This window comes from Rutilus rutilus, assembly GCF_951802725.1.
Source record: "Rutilus rutilus genome assembly, chromosome: 12".
NCBI lineage: Eukaryota > Metazoa > Chordata > Actinopteri > Cypriniformes > Leuciscidae > Rutilus > Rutilus rutilus.
In genome coordinates this window covers 39,326,896-39,346,189 of record NC_140217.1, presented here as the reverse complement: position 1 = coordinate 39,346,189, position 19,294 = coordinate 39,326,896, and the positions used below count along the sequence as shown (strand labels likewise).

General features: G+C 38.1%; 1 protein-coding gene across 2 annotated transcripts in view; it reads left to right on the top strand.

The window, feature by feature from the left end:
- Positions 1-19,294, top strand: part of cdh22 (cadherin 22) — a 201,720-nt gene that overhangs the window by 145,771 nt on the left and 36,655 nt on the right. For both annotated transcript variants that reach the window (XM_084425678.1, XM_084425677.1), the window contains 4 exons: positions 1,128-1,315; positions 2,338-2,594; positions 10,044-10,180; positions 18,044-18,165. In XM_084425678.1, coding sequence (XP_084281804.1) covers positions 1,128-1,315; positions 2,338-2,594; positions 10,044-10,180; positions 18,044-18,165 — 704 coding nt within the window. The remainder of the gene's footprint in view (positions 1-1,127; positions 1,316-2,337; positions 2,595-10,043; positions 10,181-18,043; positions 18,166-19,294) is intronic.

Here is a 19,294-nt window from a genome sequence, read left to right as displayed (position 1 = left end):
TTCCGCTCTCGCTTTCCATTTCCTCCAGAGGAAAAGCAGCATTAGCTTTATTACAGCAAAGAGACTCGCTGTAATACTGTCTCACATGCCCTGATGTCTGTTTTTCTCCATATCTCGATGACTCTCCTCTTTTTTTTCCTCTCTCATTCTCCACAAAAGCCTCATTTATGCCAGTTTTGCTGTAGCATCTAATTCATTAAGCTGCTTTTTGCGTTGTGGGCCAAACCGAGATCTTTATACTCCGCTATGACACATACTGCACTCAAACATATTACATATGGACATTATGTAAGGCCAAGATGCTTATTAAAATGAGGTTTGTCATTGTGCTGTGTTCTTGAAACTGCTTCAAAGTAAATACAGCGTAACAGTCGGCTTCAGGGTGTGAACAGCACATTCATGTTCTCCAGAGTAATTGATTCTTAATGATTACATACGCAGACTTTCTTTCTTTCTTTGTGACAAAATAGTCTATTTCAAATAAATGCTGTTCTTTTGAACTTTTTATTCATCAAAGAATCCTGAAACAAAAATATCACAGTTTCCACAAAAATATGAAGCAGAACAACTGTTTTCAACACTGATAATAATCAGAAATGTTTCTTGAGCATCAAATCATCATATCAGGATGATTTCTGAAGGATCATGTGACACTGAAGACTGGAGTAATGATGCTGAAAATTCAGCTTTGATCACAGGAATAAATTACATTTGAAAATATTTTCACAGAAAAACCAGTTATTTTAAATTGTCATAATATTTCACAATATTTCATTTTTTACTGTATTTTTGATTAAATAAGTGCAGCTTGGTGAGCATTTGCTTCTGCTATATTGGTGCATATAAAATGAAAATTATTAAAATATTTTTTTTTTCTGTTCATTTAGTGAAAAATGTCTTTTAGTAAAAACATGAACTAGATTTTTACTGTGACTGAAGAAAATCCAGCTTTTAATTCATTTAGATCAAATACATACATACTTAGAAAGTATATGTATTATTATGTTTTATTATATAAATATCATCAAAAGGTTGTTTCTTCGTCTGTTTTTCCCAGCCCTAATATGCATGCATTCTCACCATGAATGTAACAGAAATGAAAGTTGTGCCCTGTGTCTCCCTCACAGAGATGTATCAGTTTTCGGTCTCTGAGGGTGCCGGAGTTGGGACGCCTCTTGGCCGGGTGATCGCGACAGATGCAGACATGGGTGAGAATACGGATATGAGTTACCTGATCAAAGATGAGGAGGGGGGGGAGCTGTTCAGGGTCTCGACCGATGGAGACACACAAGAGGCCGTCATCACCATCAAAAAGGTAGATGGAAGAACTCTCAGTCGTGCCATTTCACGCTCTGAAGGTCGTCCTGCCCTTCATGTGCCCGTATTGTGTGTGTGTGTGTGTGTGTGTGTGCTTTCTGATGTTCAGTGCAACTACTGTTTTATAACATCAAGCGGTGATTCAACAGATGTGCACAGATGCACAAAGGTGTACTTCAAATTTTACACTGAAAAATATTGAAAAATATTAATTGTTTTTCTATAACCCTAAAAAAGCCTGTCATAGAAAAATAATTATAGTCTGATTATTTTTTTATTTTATTTTTTTAACCATTAGACAAAATCTAAAAAAAAATAAAAATATTGCATGTGTTTTATGTTTTGTTTCACATTTGATATATCAGGCTTTTATGGCTCATATGATATAGTGAAAATATGGAGCTCTTAATATAATTTTATTCAGAGGCCCAAACTGAGCAAAAATATTCAATTTCGTGCAGATGTTGATATTTATATGGTCAAGAAGTAAGATGAAATTCTGATAGCTTGTAAATGAATTCGATTTTTATAACACTATAACAAACTACTTACGTAAAATGCATAGAAATATCAGTCGTTACTCAATATCTGCAAATAATATGTCTTAGTAAGATGATATTTAAATGCTTAGTTTTATGATCAAAGCTCTGTAGTTTTAAAACATAATGCAATGCAATGCAATGATGATTGAGAGATGAACAAATAAACCTTCCTCAAAAACCTGATGATCATATTTGATACTCGTGATTTTTCAAAAAAAATATGTATGGATAATCAAATAAACTGAAGATGCTTCAGTCAAGTAAGTGCTCATCTTGAAATATAACTAACAACATAAAAGTTATCCTTACGTTTACTTTATAAAAAATCAGTAAAGATTTCACTGGACGTTTGTACAATTATACTAAAAATATTTGTACTTTCTAAAAAGTCTATAAATCAGACGACAGAAGGCATGTAGTGTTACAACATGTTACTGATCCTTTCCTGAGGAGTTTCTAATTGCCTCTTTCTTTCCAGCCTCTAGACTTTGAGAGCAAACGCACACATAATGTGGTCGTAGAGGCCGTAAACAAACACGTGGACCCTCGTTTCAAGGATCTCGGGTCTTTCCGGGACCAAACCATCGTGAGGGTCAGCGTGTCGGATGTGGATGAGCCTCCCATCTTCATCCCTCCGGCCGGCACCATCATGGAGGTTCAGGAAGATGCTCGGATGGGTGTGCGGGTGGGAACCGTGATCGCAAAAGATCCGGACATGGAAAAAGTCCCCGTCAGGTACAGTGTGGCCCGCAAATAAACGGATTTACACATGAGGGAGATGTTCCTCGATCGTTCAGAGTAAGGTTTCATTCGGAAATGTGTCACTTTAAGGAGCTAAAATGGGTTGCAGATGCTTTACGTTGACTGATTGTGATTGTAATGTTGTTTATAAATGTATAAATCACGTTAAGAAACACTGCAGCCTTAAATATTTAGTAGTAATTTGCCCAGACATTTTTAGAAAAATTGTTGCATGGGCAAAACTTTGTTGCACAACTCTGCAGCTATAGATCTTACAGGGTTCTTTCATTTAAATACATCATTAAGCTTGGCAGCCACAATGCTTTATCAGCTATTTTATCACAATGCACAACTTCAGTGACTCTGAGCCTCAATGAGATAAAGTGAAAAGGCAAAACAGTTTGTTTATTTGTGTTTGTGTGTGTGTGTGTGTGTGTGTTCACACCCTGGCCACAGTCCACTTCGTAGTTTAGACAAGGATCAATTTCTTCCATTGAAGAGCCTATTACTGGAGATATACCGAGTCACGGAAGCGTAACAAAGTGTGGCTCTTGGAATTTGCTGGCCGGAGGCTTTTCCCATCAAACTATTGGCACCTTGGCACACACAGTTATCAACCTGCCATCCTTCTTTACAAACACACATGCACAGTCCAGAAAAGCTTCTTTACCTCAAGGCCTTGGAAAGCATGTCAAAAGTCTGCTCAATCGCAAAAACTTTCTGTCTGCTGTTGTGTAGTCTTGCGTTTCCAGACCTATGACTCGAGGCAGAAAGTCTGGTCCACACTCCAGCTTATCCTGGCCGAGAAACACACACTTATGCAGGAAAAGACCGCGTGACTGGCGTGTAAAGTGATCGACCAAAGTTTGTTTTTATATGCCTTTAAGATGCAGGTTTATCTGGAATTTCACTCCATTGTTACTTTACTGATTATACTGCAATAAAATCTAGAATGGATTTTTATTTTATTTTTGTTAAAATGGGGATGCATAATATATCGTTTTCATATCAGATATCAGACGATACACAAGCATTGATCGGTATTGAATATATAAATATATATAAATATTATTTTGCTCTTTATTTACATACTATTATAGTATTTAATCATATTTTTAATTAGCTTTTATTTTTATATTCTCAGTTTTCATTTTCATTTTAGTTTGTTGGCTTTTCCCCTTAATTTTTTTTTTAAATAATAATAATAAAAAAAAAAAATATATATATATATATATATATATATATATATATAAAATAAATAAATAATAATAATAAAACAAAATATATAAATATATATATATATATATATATACTGTATATATACACTCACCTAAAGGATTATTAGGAACACCATACTAATACTGTGTTTGACCCCCTTTCGCCTTCAGAACTGCCTTAATTCTACATGGCATTGATTCAACAAGGTGCTGAAAGCATTCTTTAGAAATGTTGGCCCATATTGATAGGATAGTTGATGGAGATTTGTGGGATGCACATCCAGGGCACGAAGCTCCCGTTCCACCACATCCCAAAGATGCTCTATTGGGTTGAGATCTGGTGACTGTGGGGGCCATTTTAGTACAGTGAACTCATTGTCATGTTCAAGAAACCAATTTGAAATGATTCGAGCTTTGTGACATGGTGCATTATCCTGCTGGAAGTAGCCATCAGAGGATGGGTACATGGTGGTCATAAAGGGATGGACATGGTCAGAAACAATGCTCAGGTAGGCCGTGGCATTTAAACGATGCCCAATTGGCACTAAGGGGCCTAAAGTGTGCCAAGAAAACATCCCCCACACCATTACACCACCACCACCAGCCTGCACAGTGGTACAGTAACAAGGCATGATGGATCCATGTTCTCATTCTGTTTACGCCAAATTCTGACTCTACCATCTGAATGTCTCAACAGAAATCGAGACTCATCAGACCAGGCAACATTTTTCCAGTCTTCAACCGTCCAATTTTGGTGAGCTTGTGCAAATTGTAGCCTCTTTTTCCTATTTGTAGTGGAGATGAGTGGTACCCGGTGGGGTCTTCTGCTGTTGTAGCCCATCCGCCTCAAGATTGTGCGTGTTGTGGCTTCACAAATGCTTTGCTGCATACCTCGGTTGTAACGAGTGGTTATTTCAGTCAAAGTTGCTCTTCTATCAGCTTGAATCAGTCGGCCCATTCTCCTCTGACCTCTAGCATCAACAAGGCATTTTCGCCCACAGGACTGCCACATACTGGATGTTTTTCCCTTTTCACACCATTCTTTGTAAACCCTAGAAATGGTTGTGCGTGAAAATCCCAGTAACTGAGCAGATTGTGAAATACTCAGACCGGCCCGTCTGGCACCAACAACCATGCCACGCTCAAAATTGCTTAAATCACCTTTCTTTCCCATTCTGACATTCAGTTTGGAGTTCAGGAGATTGTCTTGACCAGGACCACACCCCTAAATGCATTGAAGCAACTGCCATGTGATTGGTTGATTAGATAATTGCATTAATGAGAAATTGAACAGGTGTTCCTAATAATCCTTTAGGTGAGTGTATATATATATAATAAGCTTTTTCCGAAGCAAACTTTTCTAATTTCTACATTTTATATATTATTATTATTTAATATTTATTCAATATTTAATATTTTATTCTACATTTAATATTTTATTTTATATTTATATTAGCTTTATTTCAATTAACAGAAGCTATTTTTACTCACATAAAAAAAAAAAAAAAAAACTAACCTGTTTTTAAATGTACAGGTTTAAATGTAAAATGTACATTTTATAATCTACAGGTCAATTATTTTCGTGGTGGATCCACTGAAATAGATGTCGGATCCAATTCCGGTGGTGTTCGGTCCGTCGTGTTCTAGCACAAACTAAAACCTGCTCCTCAATATTTGATGACTCTAACGTCTAACCTGTTAATCTGTGGCAATGATCATTTGCGTCCGGGTTGATTGATAAAGAACCCTGTATGTCGTTACTTGAGGAACCAGTCAATCAAATTAGCGTTTGTTTCTATTTTTGTAAATGCATCAGATGGTCAGTGAACGCACTGCGGGTGGTCAGTGGGCACGCCATCTGAATTGCCATTACCAAAGATGCCCGCCCTGCATTTTTGTCATGCAATTCGACATCCTGATAGAGCTCTTTATTCTCCAGAGCCATCAGCGCACAGAAATATGATTTACTCATTGCTGCTGCTCAAAGGTGACGCACAAGGGAAGTAAAAGGCTTTGGCTGGCCGTATAGTCTCTCTGGCACACATACACATAGCCTTTGCAAATTACCTCCATTAAAAATGCATGAGGCTGCGCTCAAAGTGCTCCAGGTGTTATAAAGCACAGCGCCGTGGCAAGCAACTCGGCTGGTTGGCTGGCACACATCTGCATATGGCATGGAGCCCATGCCCATCGGTACCACTTTAATCATCTCCATTGGACTCGGCTAGCAAACAGGGGCTTTGCCCAGAGCCCCATCACTCTCTCTTGTGCCCGAACCACCCAATACCAGCGGGACACGGGGTGGACCGAGCCCTCAGAGAGCACTGTACCTGCTGGAAAAACACACTCCTGCTATGTGGACAGGAAATATTTGTTTGTTTTCCTTGTGGCTTTTTATGAGCTCCAGGAGGGACATTGGTACTTCACTGAAAAAAAAAATAATAATAACATTTTTGTTTTGTTTTCCAGTAGAAATATCTAAGCATTCTTAAATCAAGATGCAAGGGAGTTTTTGCCTAAAACAAGTAAAAATCGCCATTTTCCCTTTGAATGAAGTTGAATTAAGTTGATCTTTCTGCAGTGCGCTTGCAGAGAGACTCCGCCCACACGCTCTTCTGATTGGCAGTGATTTTGGATTGATTTGGTTTATAGCGCAGTGTGCTTGCAGAGAGATTCCGCCCACATGCTCTTCTAATTGGATGTGATTTTGGATTGATTTGGCTGGGAATGCAGTGCGCTTGAAGAGAGACTCCGCCCACACGCTCTTCTGATTGGCAGTGATTTTGGATTGATTTGGTTTATAGCGCAGTGTGCTTGCAGAGAGATTCCGCCCACATGCTCTTCTAATTGGATGTGATTTTGGATTGATTTGGCTGGGAATGCAGTGCGCTTGAAGAGAGACTCCACCCACACGCTCTTCTGATTGGATGTGATTTTGGATTGATTTGGTTGCAAGTGCAGTGCGCTTGAAGAGAGACTCCGCCCACACGCTCTTCTGATTGGCAGTGATTTTGGATTGATTTGGTTGCGAGTGCAGTGCGCTTGACGAGAGACTCCGCCCACACGCTCTTCTGATTGGCTGTGATTTTGGATTGATTTGGTTGCGAGTGCAGTGCACTTGCATTGAGACTCCACCCACATGCTCTTCTGATTGGCTGTGATTTTGGATTGTTTTGGTTGCCAGTGCAGTGCGCTTGAAGAGAGACTCTGCCCACACGCTCTTCTGATTGGCTGTGATTTTGGATTGTTTTGGTTACAAGTTCAGTGCGCTTGCAGAGAGACTCCGCCCACACGCTCTTCTGATTGGCTGTGATTTTGGATTGTTTTGGTTGCGAGTGCAGTGCGCTTGTAGAGAGACTCCACCCACACGCTCTTCTGATTGGCTGTGATTTTGGATTGATTTGGTTGTGAGTGCAGTGCGCTTGAAGAGAGACTCCGCCCACACGCTCTTCTGATCGGATGTGATTTGGTTGGGAATGCAGTGCGCTTGCAGAGAGATTCCGCCCACACGCTCTTCTGATTGGCTGTGATTTTGGATTGTTTTGGTTGCGAGTGCAGTGCGCTTGTAGAGAGACTCCGCCCACACGCTCTTCTGATTGGCTGTGATTTTGGATTGATTTGGTTGCAAGTGCAGTGCGCTTGCAGAGAGACTCCGCCCACACACTCTTCTGATTGGCTGTGATTTTGGATTGATTTGGTTGTGAGTGCAGTGCGCTTGAAGAGAGACTCCGCCCACACGCTCTTCTGATTGGCTGTGATTTTGGATTGTTTTGGTTGCGAGTGCAGTGCGCTTGTAGAGAGACTCCGCCCACACGCTCTTCTGATTGGCTGTGATTTTGGATTGATTTGGTTGCAAGTGTAGTGCGCTTGCAGAGAGACTCCGCCCACACACTCTTCTGATTGGCTGTGATTTTGGATTGATTTGGTTGTGAGTGCAGTGCGCTTGCATTGAGACTCCGCCCACACGCTCTTCTGATTGGCTGTGATTAGGGATTGATTTTGTGCCGTCTCGTAGTCGTGTCACATTTGGTGTGGACATTTGTCGCTGTTAAGGTTGCTTAAATTTGATACATTTTTCAAAAAACAAGTCTTAATATCGCAAGTCATTTTTCTGCTCAAATGTATCTCAATTTAAGGATGTTTAGATATGTGTACTGGAAAAGAAGACCAAATACTGAGGAAGAAAATCAGTTTTTGCAGTGTAGAGCAGGTTTTATTTTTCTCAAAAAAAATGTCCAATTAGTTTCCTAAGCAATCGGACTTATTATTTCCATGCTGGAATACCATTTCCATATTTACCATTACCATATTTCAGTACGTTTTTGTTGTTCTTTATCTATACATGAAGAATGTATTAAATCCAGTCGTGCATTAATACATGCAGAAGTTGAACAACTCAAGGGCTTTTTTAAATCAACCAGCTCTGCACTTGTGCTTCCATGACAATTAAAAGTCAATAAGAATAATGTAGTTGAAAAATCTTTTCCACGGACTAAATTCAGACTCTTCTCCACCTCAGCTTTAATAGGTTCTTTTCTGCAATCTCCTTTGGGCACTTTAACTTTTTCCAAAGAGCCGCCTTAACCTATTGGCACAGAGTAATAAGCGTAAGGTAAAATAAGAAGTGAATTAATTTGTATAAATTTGTATTCCATATAAAGTCTAAAACTGCAGAAGCTGACATTAAACCCCCAGGGGTCTTAAAAAATGAAGTGAGTACAGCGAGTCGGTGGGAAAAATTACGAAAACCTCATTGAGTTTGGTCACCTCATCATTCTGTCAGAGGTGTTTGTATTCCGATTGGGATGAAAATATGGAATGGTTTATCAAAGCACTGTATGAAATATTAATCATTTGTTTGGAGAGGGCAATTGAAGTACTGACTCTAGTTTGTCCTCATAATTCATGACTAGAAATTACAATTAGTGTTTTAATTATGATGAATACAAACTCAAAGTAATTTGTATCTTGAATTAGGTTTGTGCACTCATAAATCTTCATCAAAAAATAAAATAAAATAGTATCTATCTATCTATCTATCTATCTATCTATCTATCTATCTATCTATCTATCTATCTATCTATCTATCTATCTATCTATCTATCTATCTATCTATCTATCTATCTATCTATCTATCTATCTATCTATCTATCTATCTATCTGTCTGTCTGTCTGTCTGTCTGTCTGTCTGTCTGTCTGTCTGTCTTATTATTAACTACAGCTAAAACCATTTTTTTTAAACTTGAAATAATATATACATATAAAAATGTATAAAACATATTTCAGTTAGTTTCCAAGGAATTATTATTATTATTATTTTTTTTGTCTATATTGAAGTACTAACATAACTAAAACTAAATAAACTACAACTTATATACATTTTTTTTATCTAATCTAATTTTCTTTTTCTTTTTTTAATGTAATTAAAAATTGCAATCATATGAATTCATTTGAATTTCAGTTCATTTTAATTTACCTCCATAGAGTTCATTTCAAATTGCAATCATGCATCCTGTGTTCCATATCAGTTCAAATTCACTTCAAATTCAGAAGCTGAATTGGAATATAGAATACATTATTAATTCAATTCCAAATCCAACTCAAGTTGATTCTCTGTGTTTTCACAGGGGTTTCTAAAGTGAGCACCAACTATCTCTTTTGATCAATATTCTCTTTCAGGTCGACAACTATTATGACAGAGCAAAAGTTTGAAGAGCATCTTGCAAGTTACAGTTAAACTGTTGACATTTTTACAGCAGCTACCTGAGTAATAACACATTTGGTTAAATGGCATTTGAACATTTGGAGAGAAGTGTGTGTGGGTGACATGGTTTTAGAACCCGTTTTGTAACATCTTTTAATTGTAGTATGTAATTATGTATGATGTAAAAGTGGATGGTGACAGTTGCTGTCAGGGACATAAGAGCACCATCAAAGTATCAAAATAGACCTTTGCACTATTAAGCTTTCACAACCCATGACAGTAGAGTGCAATTTCCTCTCTTCCCTGTTATTCTTCATCTATGGTATTGAATTTGTTGCATGTTTAGCTGTATGCCAAACAAGTTCTGAGTTGCATTAGAGTGGAAGTGCAGATTTTCAGCTTAAAGATTGCTCTGTTCATTTTCAGTGCTTGACAGCCCCAGTCTATAAATAAAAAATATTGCAAAGAAAAAGGTTTTTGAGTGAATGTCTCTTTAAACCCGTATTTGTCCTCTATGCCCAGGTACTCTATAGACCAAAGCACAGACCAGGAGCAGATCTTTAACATCGATCCTGTAACAGGTGACATCACTCTGGGAAAGATCCTGGACCGAGAGACTGCCGGCTGGCACAACATCACGGTTACAGCGGTGCAAGCAGGTACACTTCACTTCATCAATCGCAAACTGCTTTCAGTCGTCTACGAAGTGGCCTCAATTCTGTGCATCTAATTCGGAGGAATAAAGTCAAAACAGAGGGATGGCTTTCAGTTTAATATGCCGTTTGATATGATCCCAGCTAACAAGGAACGTTCTCAGAACTTTAGGCAACGTTTTGGCAAGGTTCTCTCAAAATTATGAACAAACGTTCTTCCAGTAACGTTAATAGAATGTTTGTTCAAAGTTATCTGGTCTGGTAATAATGTTCTGAAAACGTTAGCACAAATACATTATTTATACAGAATGCTTTTGTCCTGAAACATTTTAGTTAGACATTCATCTAACATTTTAAATGTTACTGTTTGCCTCAGAATGTTCAAGATAAACATTCAAAAAGTAACATTCCAATAATGTTTGAAGAATGATCAAATGGAATGTTTATATTAAAGGGATAGTTCACCCAAAAATGAAAATTCCATTCCTGTATGAATTTCTTTCTTCTGCTGAACACAAAAGAAGTTATGAAGACTGTGAGTAACCAAACAGTTGATGGATCCCCATTGATTTCCATGGTATTTTTCCCCCCGTACACTGTATGATTAAATGATGAGAGAATTTTCAGTTTGGATGAACTATCCTTTTAAAGTTCGCATAACCAAGAAAAGAAAAAAACTAGTTTTCAAAACATAAAAAAAAAAAAAAAACGTGGCTTTTTGAACGTCCAGAAATAACATTTTCAAAGCACTCTGGGATGCTGCAACAGTGTCTTATAAAGACAATGCTGAGATAACGAAGCTAGATTGGTGGACGGAGCTAAGCAGTTATTGTGTTCATAAAGAATGTATAACCCCAGTGATTTTTTTTTTTTGCATGATAGATTGATGTAGAAATGAACTTTAAAAACTGCGCAAAGGTTTATTGTCTGATGGTCTGAATTCCATTGCATTAGATAACATGCAATGAGATAATATAATATCATGCAAGTGTCATTTATTGTAAATAAATAACAATGCACAAATACAGACACTTGATATAATGCAATGGCATTCATGCATTTGTAAGTGTCCAGATATGTTTTGGGGCCACTATATCTTGTTGAAAACGTCCATCATCTTTTTTCATCTAGATGTATTAGCTGAGCTGGGATGATGTGACCCTTGCCCTCTTTCCTCTTTTAACATTCAGATCTCATTTTTGAACAGTTCGTTTTTATCAAGAGATATGGTTGCCATGTCAGTTGTGTCACATCTTGAGCTTTAGTCAAGGACCGTCACAGTAAAGTTGACAGAAAGTGCTTCAATCCCAGTCTCAGACACAAACACTGACCTGGGTTTTTCTGCTAAATAAAGTCATTTTCTACAGAAAAAAAAAAAAAAAAATCATTATCGAAGTCAATGGCTTAATCAAAATTCACAGCGAATTTCAGCCTGTGCTTGTTCACTGCAAAATATATGGAATCAGAGTCAGTGGGCAATGAGGCATCGAGTGGCCAGTTTGGAAATGCTTTTTATAATTCCCCCGTACATTCGTATTTTAAAATTTCACACTCCACTCAAGAACGTAATGAGTGTTCATTGAAGAGTTACGTTTGCAGATCGATGTGTGGAGAACGTTTCATGCGCCATCGCTGGTGATATTAGTAAATATGATATTTCAGACAAAATCTGGGAAGACCTTTCAGCTCTGTCATGCGCAGAAATGGCTGTTCAATATGCCTCAGTCGACTGGGAATAAATACAATTTCAATCTTTTCAAGGGCGTCGGTTTAGTCCTGGCAAAGCAGGCGTAGCAAAAGCGTCCGCGCGCCAACCGAACACATGCGCTGCACTTGCGCTGTGAAAGTTGACTTGAGGGGAGGAAATTTTCTTTTCTGTCCAGAGGGAGTTATCAGGTCCTTTTCTTTCTGAAGTCTTGGCACGACGCTTCCAGGCTGGAGTTTTACTGTCAGAAAGTCTGGCAGAGAGATGGCTCGCTGCAGAATCCTATCAGCTGAAGAAGACTGACATATAATTTCTGTGCGTTTGATAGGGTGTAAGATATCAAACTGCAGACAGGGTTTCTCTCTCGCGCTTACTCTCTTCGTCTTTTTCAGGTGATAAATAGAGGAAAAACCATTATGTCTTACCCTTAGGGTAAAGAGATACTATGAACACAGTTGTGTCTTTATCTCGACAGAAAGGACATTTGGTGTGGAGAGTGAAAAATAACTGCTCTGCACTCTCTCTGGATTTGTAAGCATTTCAATGTTCCTGCTCTAAAATTGGCCCTTTTTGACCATTAGCAATACGGAGAGGTTTATTTGTAACGAAAAAATGACACTTCTGTAATCACAGCCAAACTCTGTGGCTTCATTTTTAATGAGAAAGCCACAGTACAGCGACAGCACACAGCGTCGAGTTCACCGCTTCTCATGTGGCTTTGCTTCAGATTTTGTGTGTCAATCATCATTATAGGTTATTGTACAAAGGTAATTGATGATTTTGGATTTTTAAATGTCTCTTGAATTTAAAGCGTTCATGCTTTCGGTGATTAACTACTAAAATAACATAAAGTTGGATTTGACATCGAGGATAAATTGTTTTATATAAACAGTTGCAACTTGTGTTAAGCATGAAACTTTAATCATTTAATCATTTGTGATTAAAACAAGACAACAACAACAACAAAAAAAGGGTTACACATCTTGATATCTTTTTAATTAAAAATATATATTAAGAAAATGTTTGTGTTTTTTACAATTATGGTTGATCATCAGACATGATGCATCTTGTTTACTTGCAATTATATTATTTAGAGCAAAATTGTTGAATCAACTTTTTATCTATCTGTCTGTCTGTCTGTCTGTCTGTCTGTCTGTCTGTCTGTCTGTCTGTCTGTCTATCTATCTATCTATCTATCTATCTATCTATCTATCTATCTATCTATCTATCTATCTATCTATCTATCTATCTATCTATCTATCTATCTATCTATCTATCTATCTATCTATCTTAGTAAGTCTGACTGTACTGGCGAGGATTGTTTTATTCTTGAGGAGTCAGATGAAGTTCAACAACATGATTCACACATTTCATCCACAGCGATGACTGGAGCTCAGAGATGTTTATTGTGTCTGACATCCACTGTCTGAGTGGCCATGACGCACTGAAAATAAAGCAGTGTTTGTACTATTAAAGTTAAATTTAGCCTACTTTATACTATTTTAAATTACTCAAGCTTATCCGGACTTAGGAAAAAATCACTTCTTGCTTTCATGCCAAACTGTTGCTCCTGGATGTGCTTCTCATGTCTTCTGGCGTGGGTTGAGGACAGAGATATTGTTTTGTCAATTTGCTCAACATTTGAAGCTCATTAGGCACGGTTAGCGCAACCGGGAGCGCTGATAAAACAAGATGAGTTTAATTTCATATTTAGGCCATAGGTCTGCAGTCTGTGTCAGTTATACTCATTCAGTGCCAACTAGCACGCAGGGAAGCTGAGCCTGCTGCGAGTCGACTCCCACTGGGGCTCATATGAGTCAGAAATGCACCAAAGGCAATGTGAACTTTTTCTTGATTTGCTTCTGTTCTTTTTTTTTTTCTTTTTTTTTGAGACAAACATTTAACTGGATATGAATCATGAAAAAGATTGTGTAGACATTGTTTAAATATGTTGTTCTTACAATATGCAGAAAATCTGATGTAGGATCTTATTCACACAGGGCCATTTTGAACATGTAATTAAAGAATAAATAAATATGCATCCGCTCTCATTTCAACTTATGAAAGACTAAGAGGATGCATAGTTTTCATTCAGCTTATTTTATATGTTATATTTAGACCTATGTGCAATAACCCTCCACACTATTAAGCTAACGAGGATCTATTATGCCCCAAGTCTTGATTTTGTTTTTGGGCTTGACTTTCTGTTAAAAAAACACATTATTTCCCCCATATTCTCCATTGTTGCAGCCCCTCTCTTCCAGTCTGTCCGAACAACGACGTAACTCGCTGCTTAACTACTATAGTACGATGCATCGTTGAAGAAATCAACTAGCTAGTCACGACTGTTTCCCGAAACCGTATTGTTGCAAATTGGTCGTTCAACCACGTTAGTTTATGACGTCATGCAGGTGGTGGAGTAATAACTTCTTTAAATGAATCAGTTTGAGATCAGATTAATGCTAGATGTTTTGCTATAAATTACAGACATGACATCTGAGGACTATTTCTCAGTTTTCTCAGTTATTTTGCTTTATTTCCAGATTCAATCATAGGCTCGTTCTTACATAGTAGAGCACATTCGCACATGCGCACTCTTCAAAAACGGTGCTTTAAATCTCTTGACAAACTAAAAGACGTAAATGACATTTGTATGTATTCTAAATTAAAGACACAGGATGTACTGAATGTCAGCTTGCTTATTTGGCTCAAGATTAGGATTTATTAAGTCCACATGTCATGCAAACTAGAAACTCTGTCGTTCCAACTAAATAACTTTGCGATGCTGTTTGCGAATGTTCGTTTGAACAATGGTTTCGGGAAACACCGACTCGTTGAACTATGCTGATAACGACGGAACTTGCGAACACAGTTGGCTAACGATGCTTTTGGGTAACGCACCCATTTAGTTCCTGTCTCTATGAATCCCCTCCTTCTGAAAAGCACACTGTGCTCTGATTGGTCGGCTGGAGCAGTGTGTTGTGATTGGTCAAGCGCTTCGAGTTTGTTTGGGAAATGCCCCGCCCCTTTATTCTACGTATGAATTATTTAAATGAGGAATATTGTGATGTGTTCATTCCCAGAATAAAACTCAAGACTACAATGGAGGCGTTTCAGGGAGTTCAGAAACAGTGGTATAGAGAATAACTCCCGTTGGAGGGACTTTGCAGAGCTTTTTCATGCTCAAACAGCAACATTACACACTGAAGAAAGATGAACCTTGAAAAAAGCATGACTGGTCCTCATTAGGCAAACCAGTGTGTAAGAAAAAATGATGTGTGGCGTCGAAGATCTCAAAAATGTAGTTTATTACAGCAAAGCCGGAACAAAGTGCAGACAGCTCTTCGGATTCAGCGGAGTCAAACAGAATGCAGAATAATCTCTGCTCAAACATTTTATACTGTATTACATTCGGCTTCCGGCTCATCATGTAAACGAAGCTCTGTCTTAAATATAAACTGAGGATAACAATGAAAGTGATAGCCTTCTGTTCCCACATCTTTGATATTCTTTCAAATAAGAACGGCCAAATGTTAAGGTGATACGATTGTTTGAAATCCCTGTATTCAGGATGGTTCTTGATTGCCCACGCTATAGGGGACAACATGTCACTCCGATGATACTATTCACATATTACTGAGATCGGAAAGAAATTGTCTCTTTGATAAATAAGCTCTTTTAAGAGAAGGAACATTTAAATGTATATATTGGAGTGGAAGTTGGATCAGAGCAGACTATAATTCCTTCAAATCTATCATCAGTCATTTATGATTCGCTGTTACTGACGATCAGTGTATATTGCTGTGCCGTCTACATGTTTGAGACAAAGATTGTTGAGATAGAAATGTATGATCCCCCTCCCGTCCTGTTGGATTTACTGTACTGCCGTACCCCACAAGACTTCATTTCCTTGTAACTCGCGCGCCGAGCTCCATCCACATGCTTTCAAACAGGATTGAAGTGGCGGTTTTCTAATATAGTACCTGACTGGTAATATGTCATGAAGATATGTGGCCGTCCAACATCTGCTGGGCAGGGACTGTAGAAGAAGACCTGCATCTTGTAATCTGCTCAAATCCCTTCTCTTCATATCTCAGACACATCGGTAGATATATTTAGATCTGATGTGTGCTCTATAAGCACGGAGAAAGTATTGCCTGCTTTAGGGGAATACAACTTGAAATCTGTTCCTCACTTGTTCCATTGTCTTCTTGGTGTATTTGGGCGACTCTCCTGAAAACATGTCCAAATCTACCAAAGAATCAAAAGTGAAAATGTTTTACAATGAAATAAACTTTTTATTTAAATCAGTAAATTATCAGGCAATAAAGTAAATACCACCAGAATTGATACTTTGCAGTTTACATAGTTGAAATATTTATTCGGTCATGCGTTCATTCGGTCATTTGTTTGTTCGTTCGTTCGTTCGTTCATTCATTCATTCATTCATTCATTCATTTTTTGTAAGTTTTTCCTGCATTATTTTTACTTTACTTTAAATATCAGGCAATATAGTAAATACTACACCATGATGAATACTTTACAATTTACATGATTTCAAATGATTTGTTTGTTTGTTTGTTCATTTATTTATTTTATTGTTTGTTCAATTGTTTGTTTTTCATGCATTATATATAATATATAATATCATTATTATAAAATAACTTCTCTTTTCTTTCGTTTGATTTTGGGGTGAATTTGCCGACTTCCAGAAATGTATGTGCTTTACAAATGTGTTTGTGTTTTATAATGCATAAGCAAGGCTTGAAAAACAAGGCAATGAAACAGCATATTTAAATTAGTATAGACCTAATTTACATATGCTAAATAACATAACATGCGTGGACTACTGTACATCCCTGCAAATAAACACAAGCATTACAGCTGTGTTAATTAAAAAAGGTAATTATGTCTCATTACAGTGAAAACACTGGCCCTCTCCTTGGCCTGCTGTGGTGGTGAGAATCATCTCTTGTGAAAATTAAAACATTTCTAATGAAATAATGAAGCACAGAATTTAGCTAAGGATCAGTCGCACCCAACACAGAGAGCTTTTTTAATTACTAGATCATTTTACTTATATGAACTAATTATGTACACATTTCCCAATAATATTTCCATTTTTATTGTAGCTTAATAAGGCCATGATCAAAATGGTATTGCAGCCCAATATTGAATCCATTTATCTGTGTTTATATCATTATGCCAGCCCCAAACGGTGTGCTCTTATCATTAAAATTTCTAATTGACTTCCTAATTGAAAATTTTCTCAAAAATGTTTCTCAAAAATTAGATTCCTGATGAATTCACAGAGTATAGTTATTGTAAAAGTGCCTCAGACACAAACTGTGATGGCAGTACAGTAGTGTGATATACTTCAATGCTTCTGTTTTATATTTGGCGGTGTTACAGACTTAAAGGGGTGGTATGATGCCCTTTTCACGAGATGTAAAATAACTCTTTGATGTCCCCAGAGTGTGTATGTGAAGTTTTAGCTCAAAATACCCCACAGATATTTTTATATAGCATGTTAAAATTGTCACTTTTTGAGGGTGAGCAAAAACACACTGTTTTTGTGTCTGTTCCTTTAAATGCAAATGAGCTGCTGCTTCCGGCACAGAGGGCGGAGCTACAACAACTTGTGTCCCTAGCAGCTTTGATTACCTCACACGCAAGCAACTGAAAATTTCAAAAACGTTTAGTCTTTTATGTTCAAACCGGAGTCAGACAATGATGGAGAAAACCATATACCGATTTGTTGTCTCTAGCAGATTTTATTCACTTGTTTATATTTGAAAAGTCAAACAAATCTGCCAAAATATACTTATATACAATACACTGGTCTAAAACCAGTTTATAATACTTATATAGAATATATATGTGTGCATTTGGCAGATGGTTTTATCTAAAGTGACTTATAGGCCACCAAAGTGTTTTTTTCATGCGGCTGGTGTATTTTTCCAATTGTTTTTTAAAACGCCAGGAGCGTAACGAGGCACTGAGAGTTATCGGTCGCCGAGAGTTGAAGAATGTTCAACTTTGGGTAAAACGCAGCGCTCATCAATGGCACTTTTTACCCAGCCAAAATAATGTAATTTTTTTTTTTAGAACTGCATATGACTTCTCGTCCATCATGATGATTGTTTCATCTCTGTCTCCCTCAGATAACCAGTCCATGTCGTCTCAGTCGGCGGTGAGCATCCGAATCCTGGACGTGAACGACAACCCTCCCGAACTCGCCACTCCTTACGAGGCTTCAATCTGCGAGGACGCCAAGCCTGGCCAGGTGAGATAACGTGACGTCTCTGTGTTTTGCACATTGAGAAGTCTCATCAATCTAATCAGAAATCGCGCTCGCCAGACCCGCGCCGCTTTGATCGCATCGGCGTTTGAAAGGCAGCGGAAACGAGATCTGTTGTTCCGCACAAAAATCATCAGTATTGCATGTGCGCTGTCGATTTCCTCAGGATGATATCTCCGGTCACAAGACACTGACTTAGTTGTTCCCAATGGCTTCTTGTGTTGATAAAGCTGTCAGCTGCGATTGGTACCTGGAAGGGAAAAATTGTCATTTCCATGAAAAGCATATGTAATCTGACATCAGACGGCTCCTCTCAGACAGCTGGGCTCAGCGTTAATACGTATATATCAGTCGCCGAGCGCTCGGGGAACATCAGGTGTGCGGCGTGATGAAGTGGCGAGAGTCTAATTGCATTGTGGGAATGCCGCTCTCAGCATGGCCTCCCTGATTCAGTTTGACGGCAGTTTACAACGCCTAACAAGATTTGTTTTTCCAAAGCTCAATATCTCGTCTGATCTCGCTGGGCTAATGTAGTTTGGCTCCACTCACCAATCTCTCCTTCCTATTTGGCCGTGTCCTAAAAAGTGAAGCATCTTAAAGACACTGCATGACCTCCGCTGACCTCACAAGACCTCCCAACCCGGACAGAAACATTGGAGTCGTGGCAGAACAATCACGGCGTGTCAGATTTAGTACGGAGCCAATCGCTTTCCTGTTTTTTGTCAAAATAGTTTCATTATTGCTTTGCTCCGACTGTGGACCTTTTTCAATTGGAAAGAATGATCCGTCTGACATTTCGTCCCAAAGGCAATTTATAAACTAGTTGCGAAGAAAGTGTGCAGTGTCCAGTCAGCGGTGCAGCAAACTCACATGCAGCGCCTAGTCTCGACTTGTTGCTTTTGTTTACACGTGGAATAAAAGAACACATGTTCACTTTATTTACCTTCATGCTGTTTGTTCATGAGCACAAAAAAATGTATTTCTGAAGAATAAGACAAATATTACTCCTAGTCTTCATATATAAAGTCCACTAAACTATACGTTACTCTTTTCAAAAGAGTAACGTTTATCCCTAGTTTGCTGAAATTGAATTTGTTTCCTCATTGATCAAATC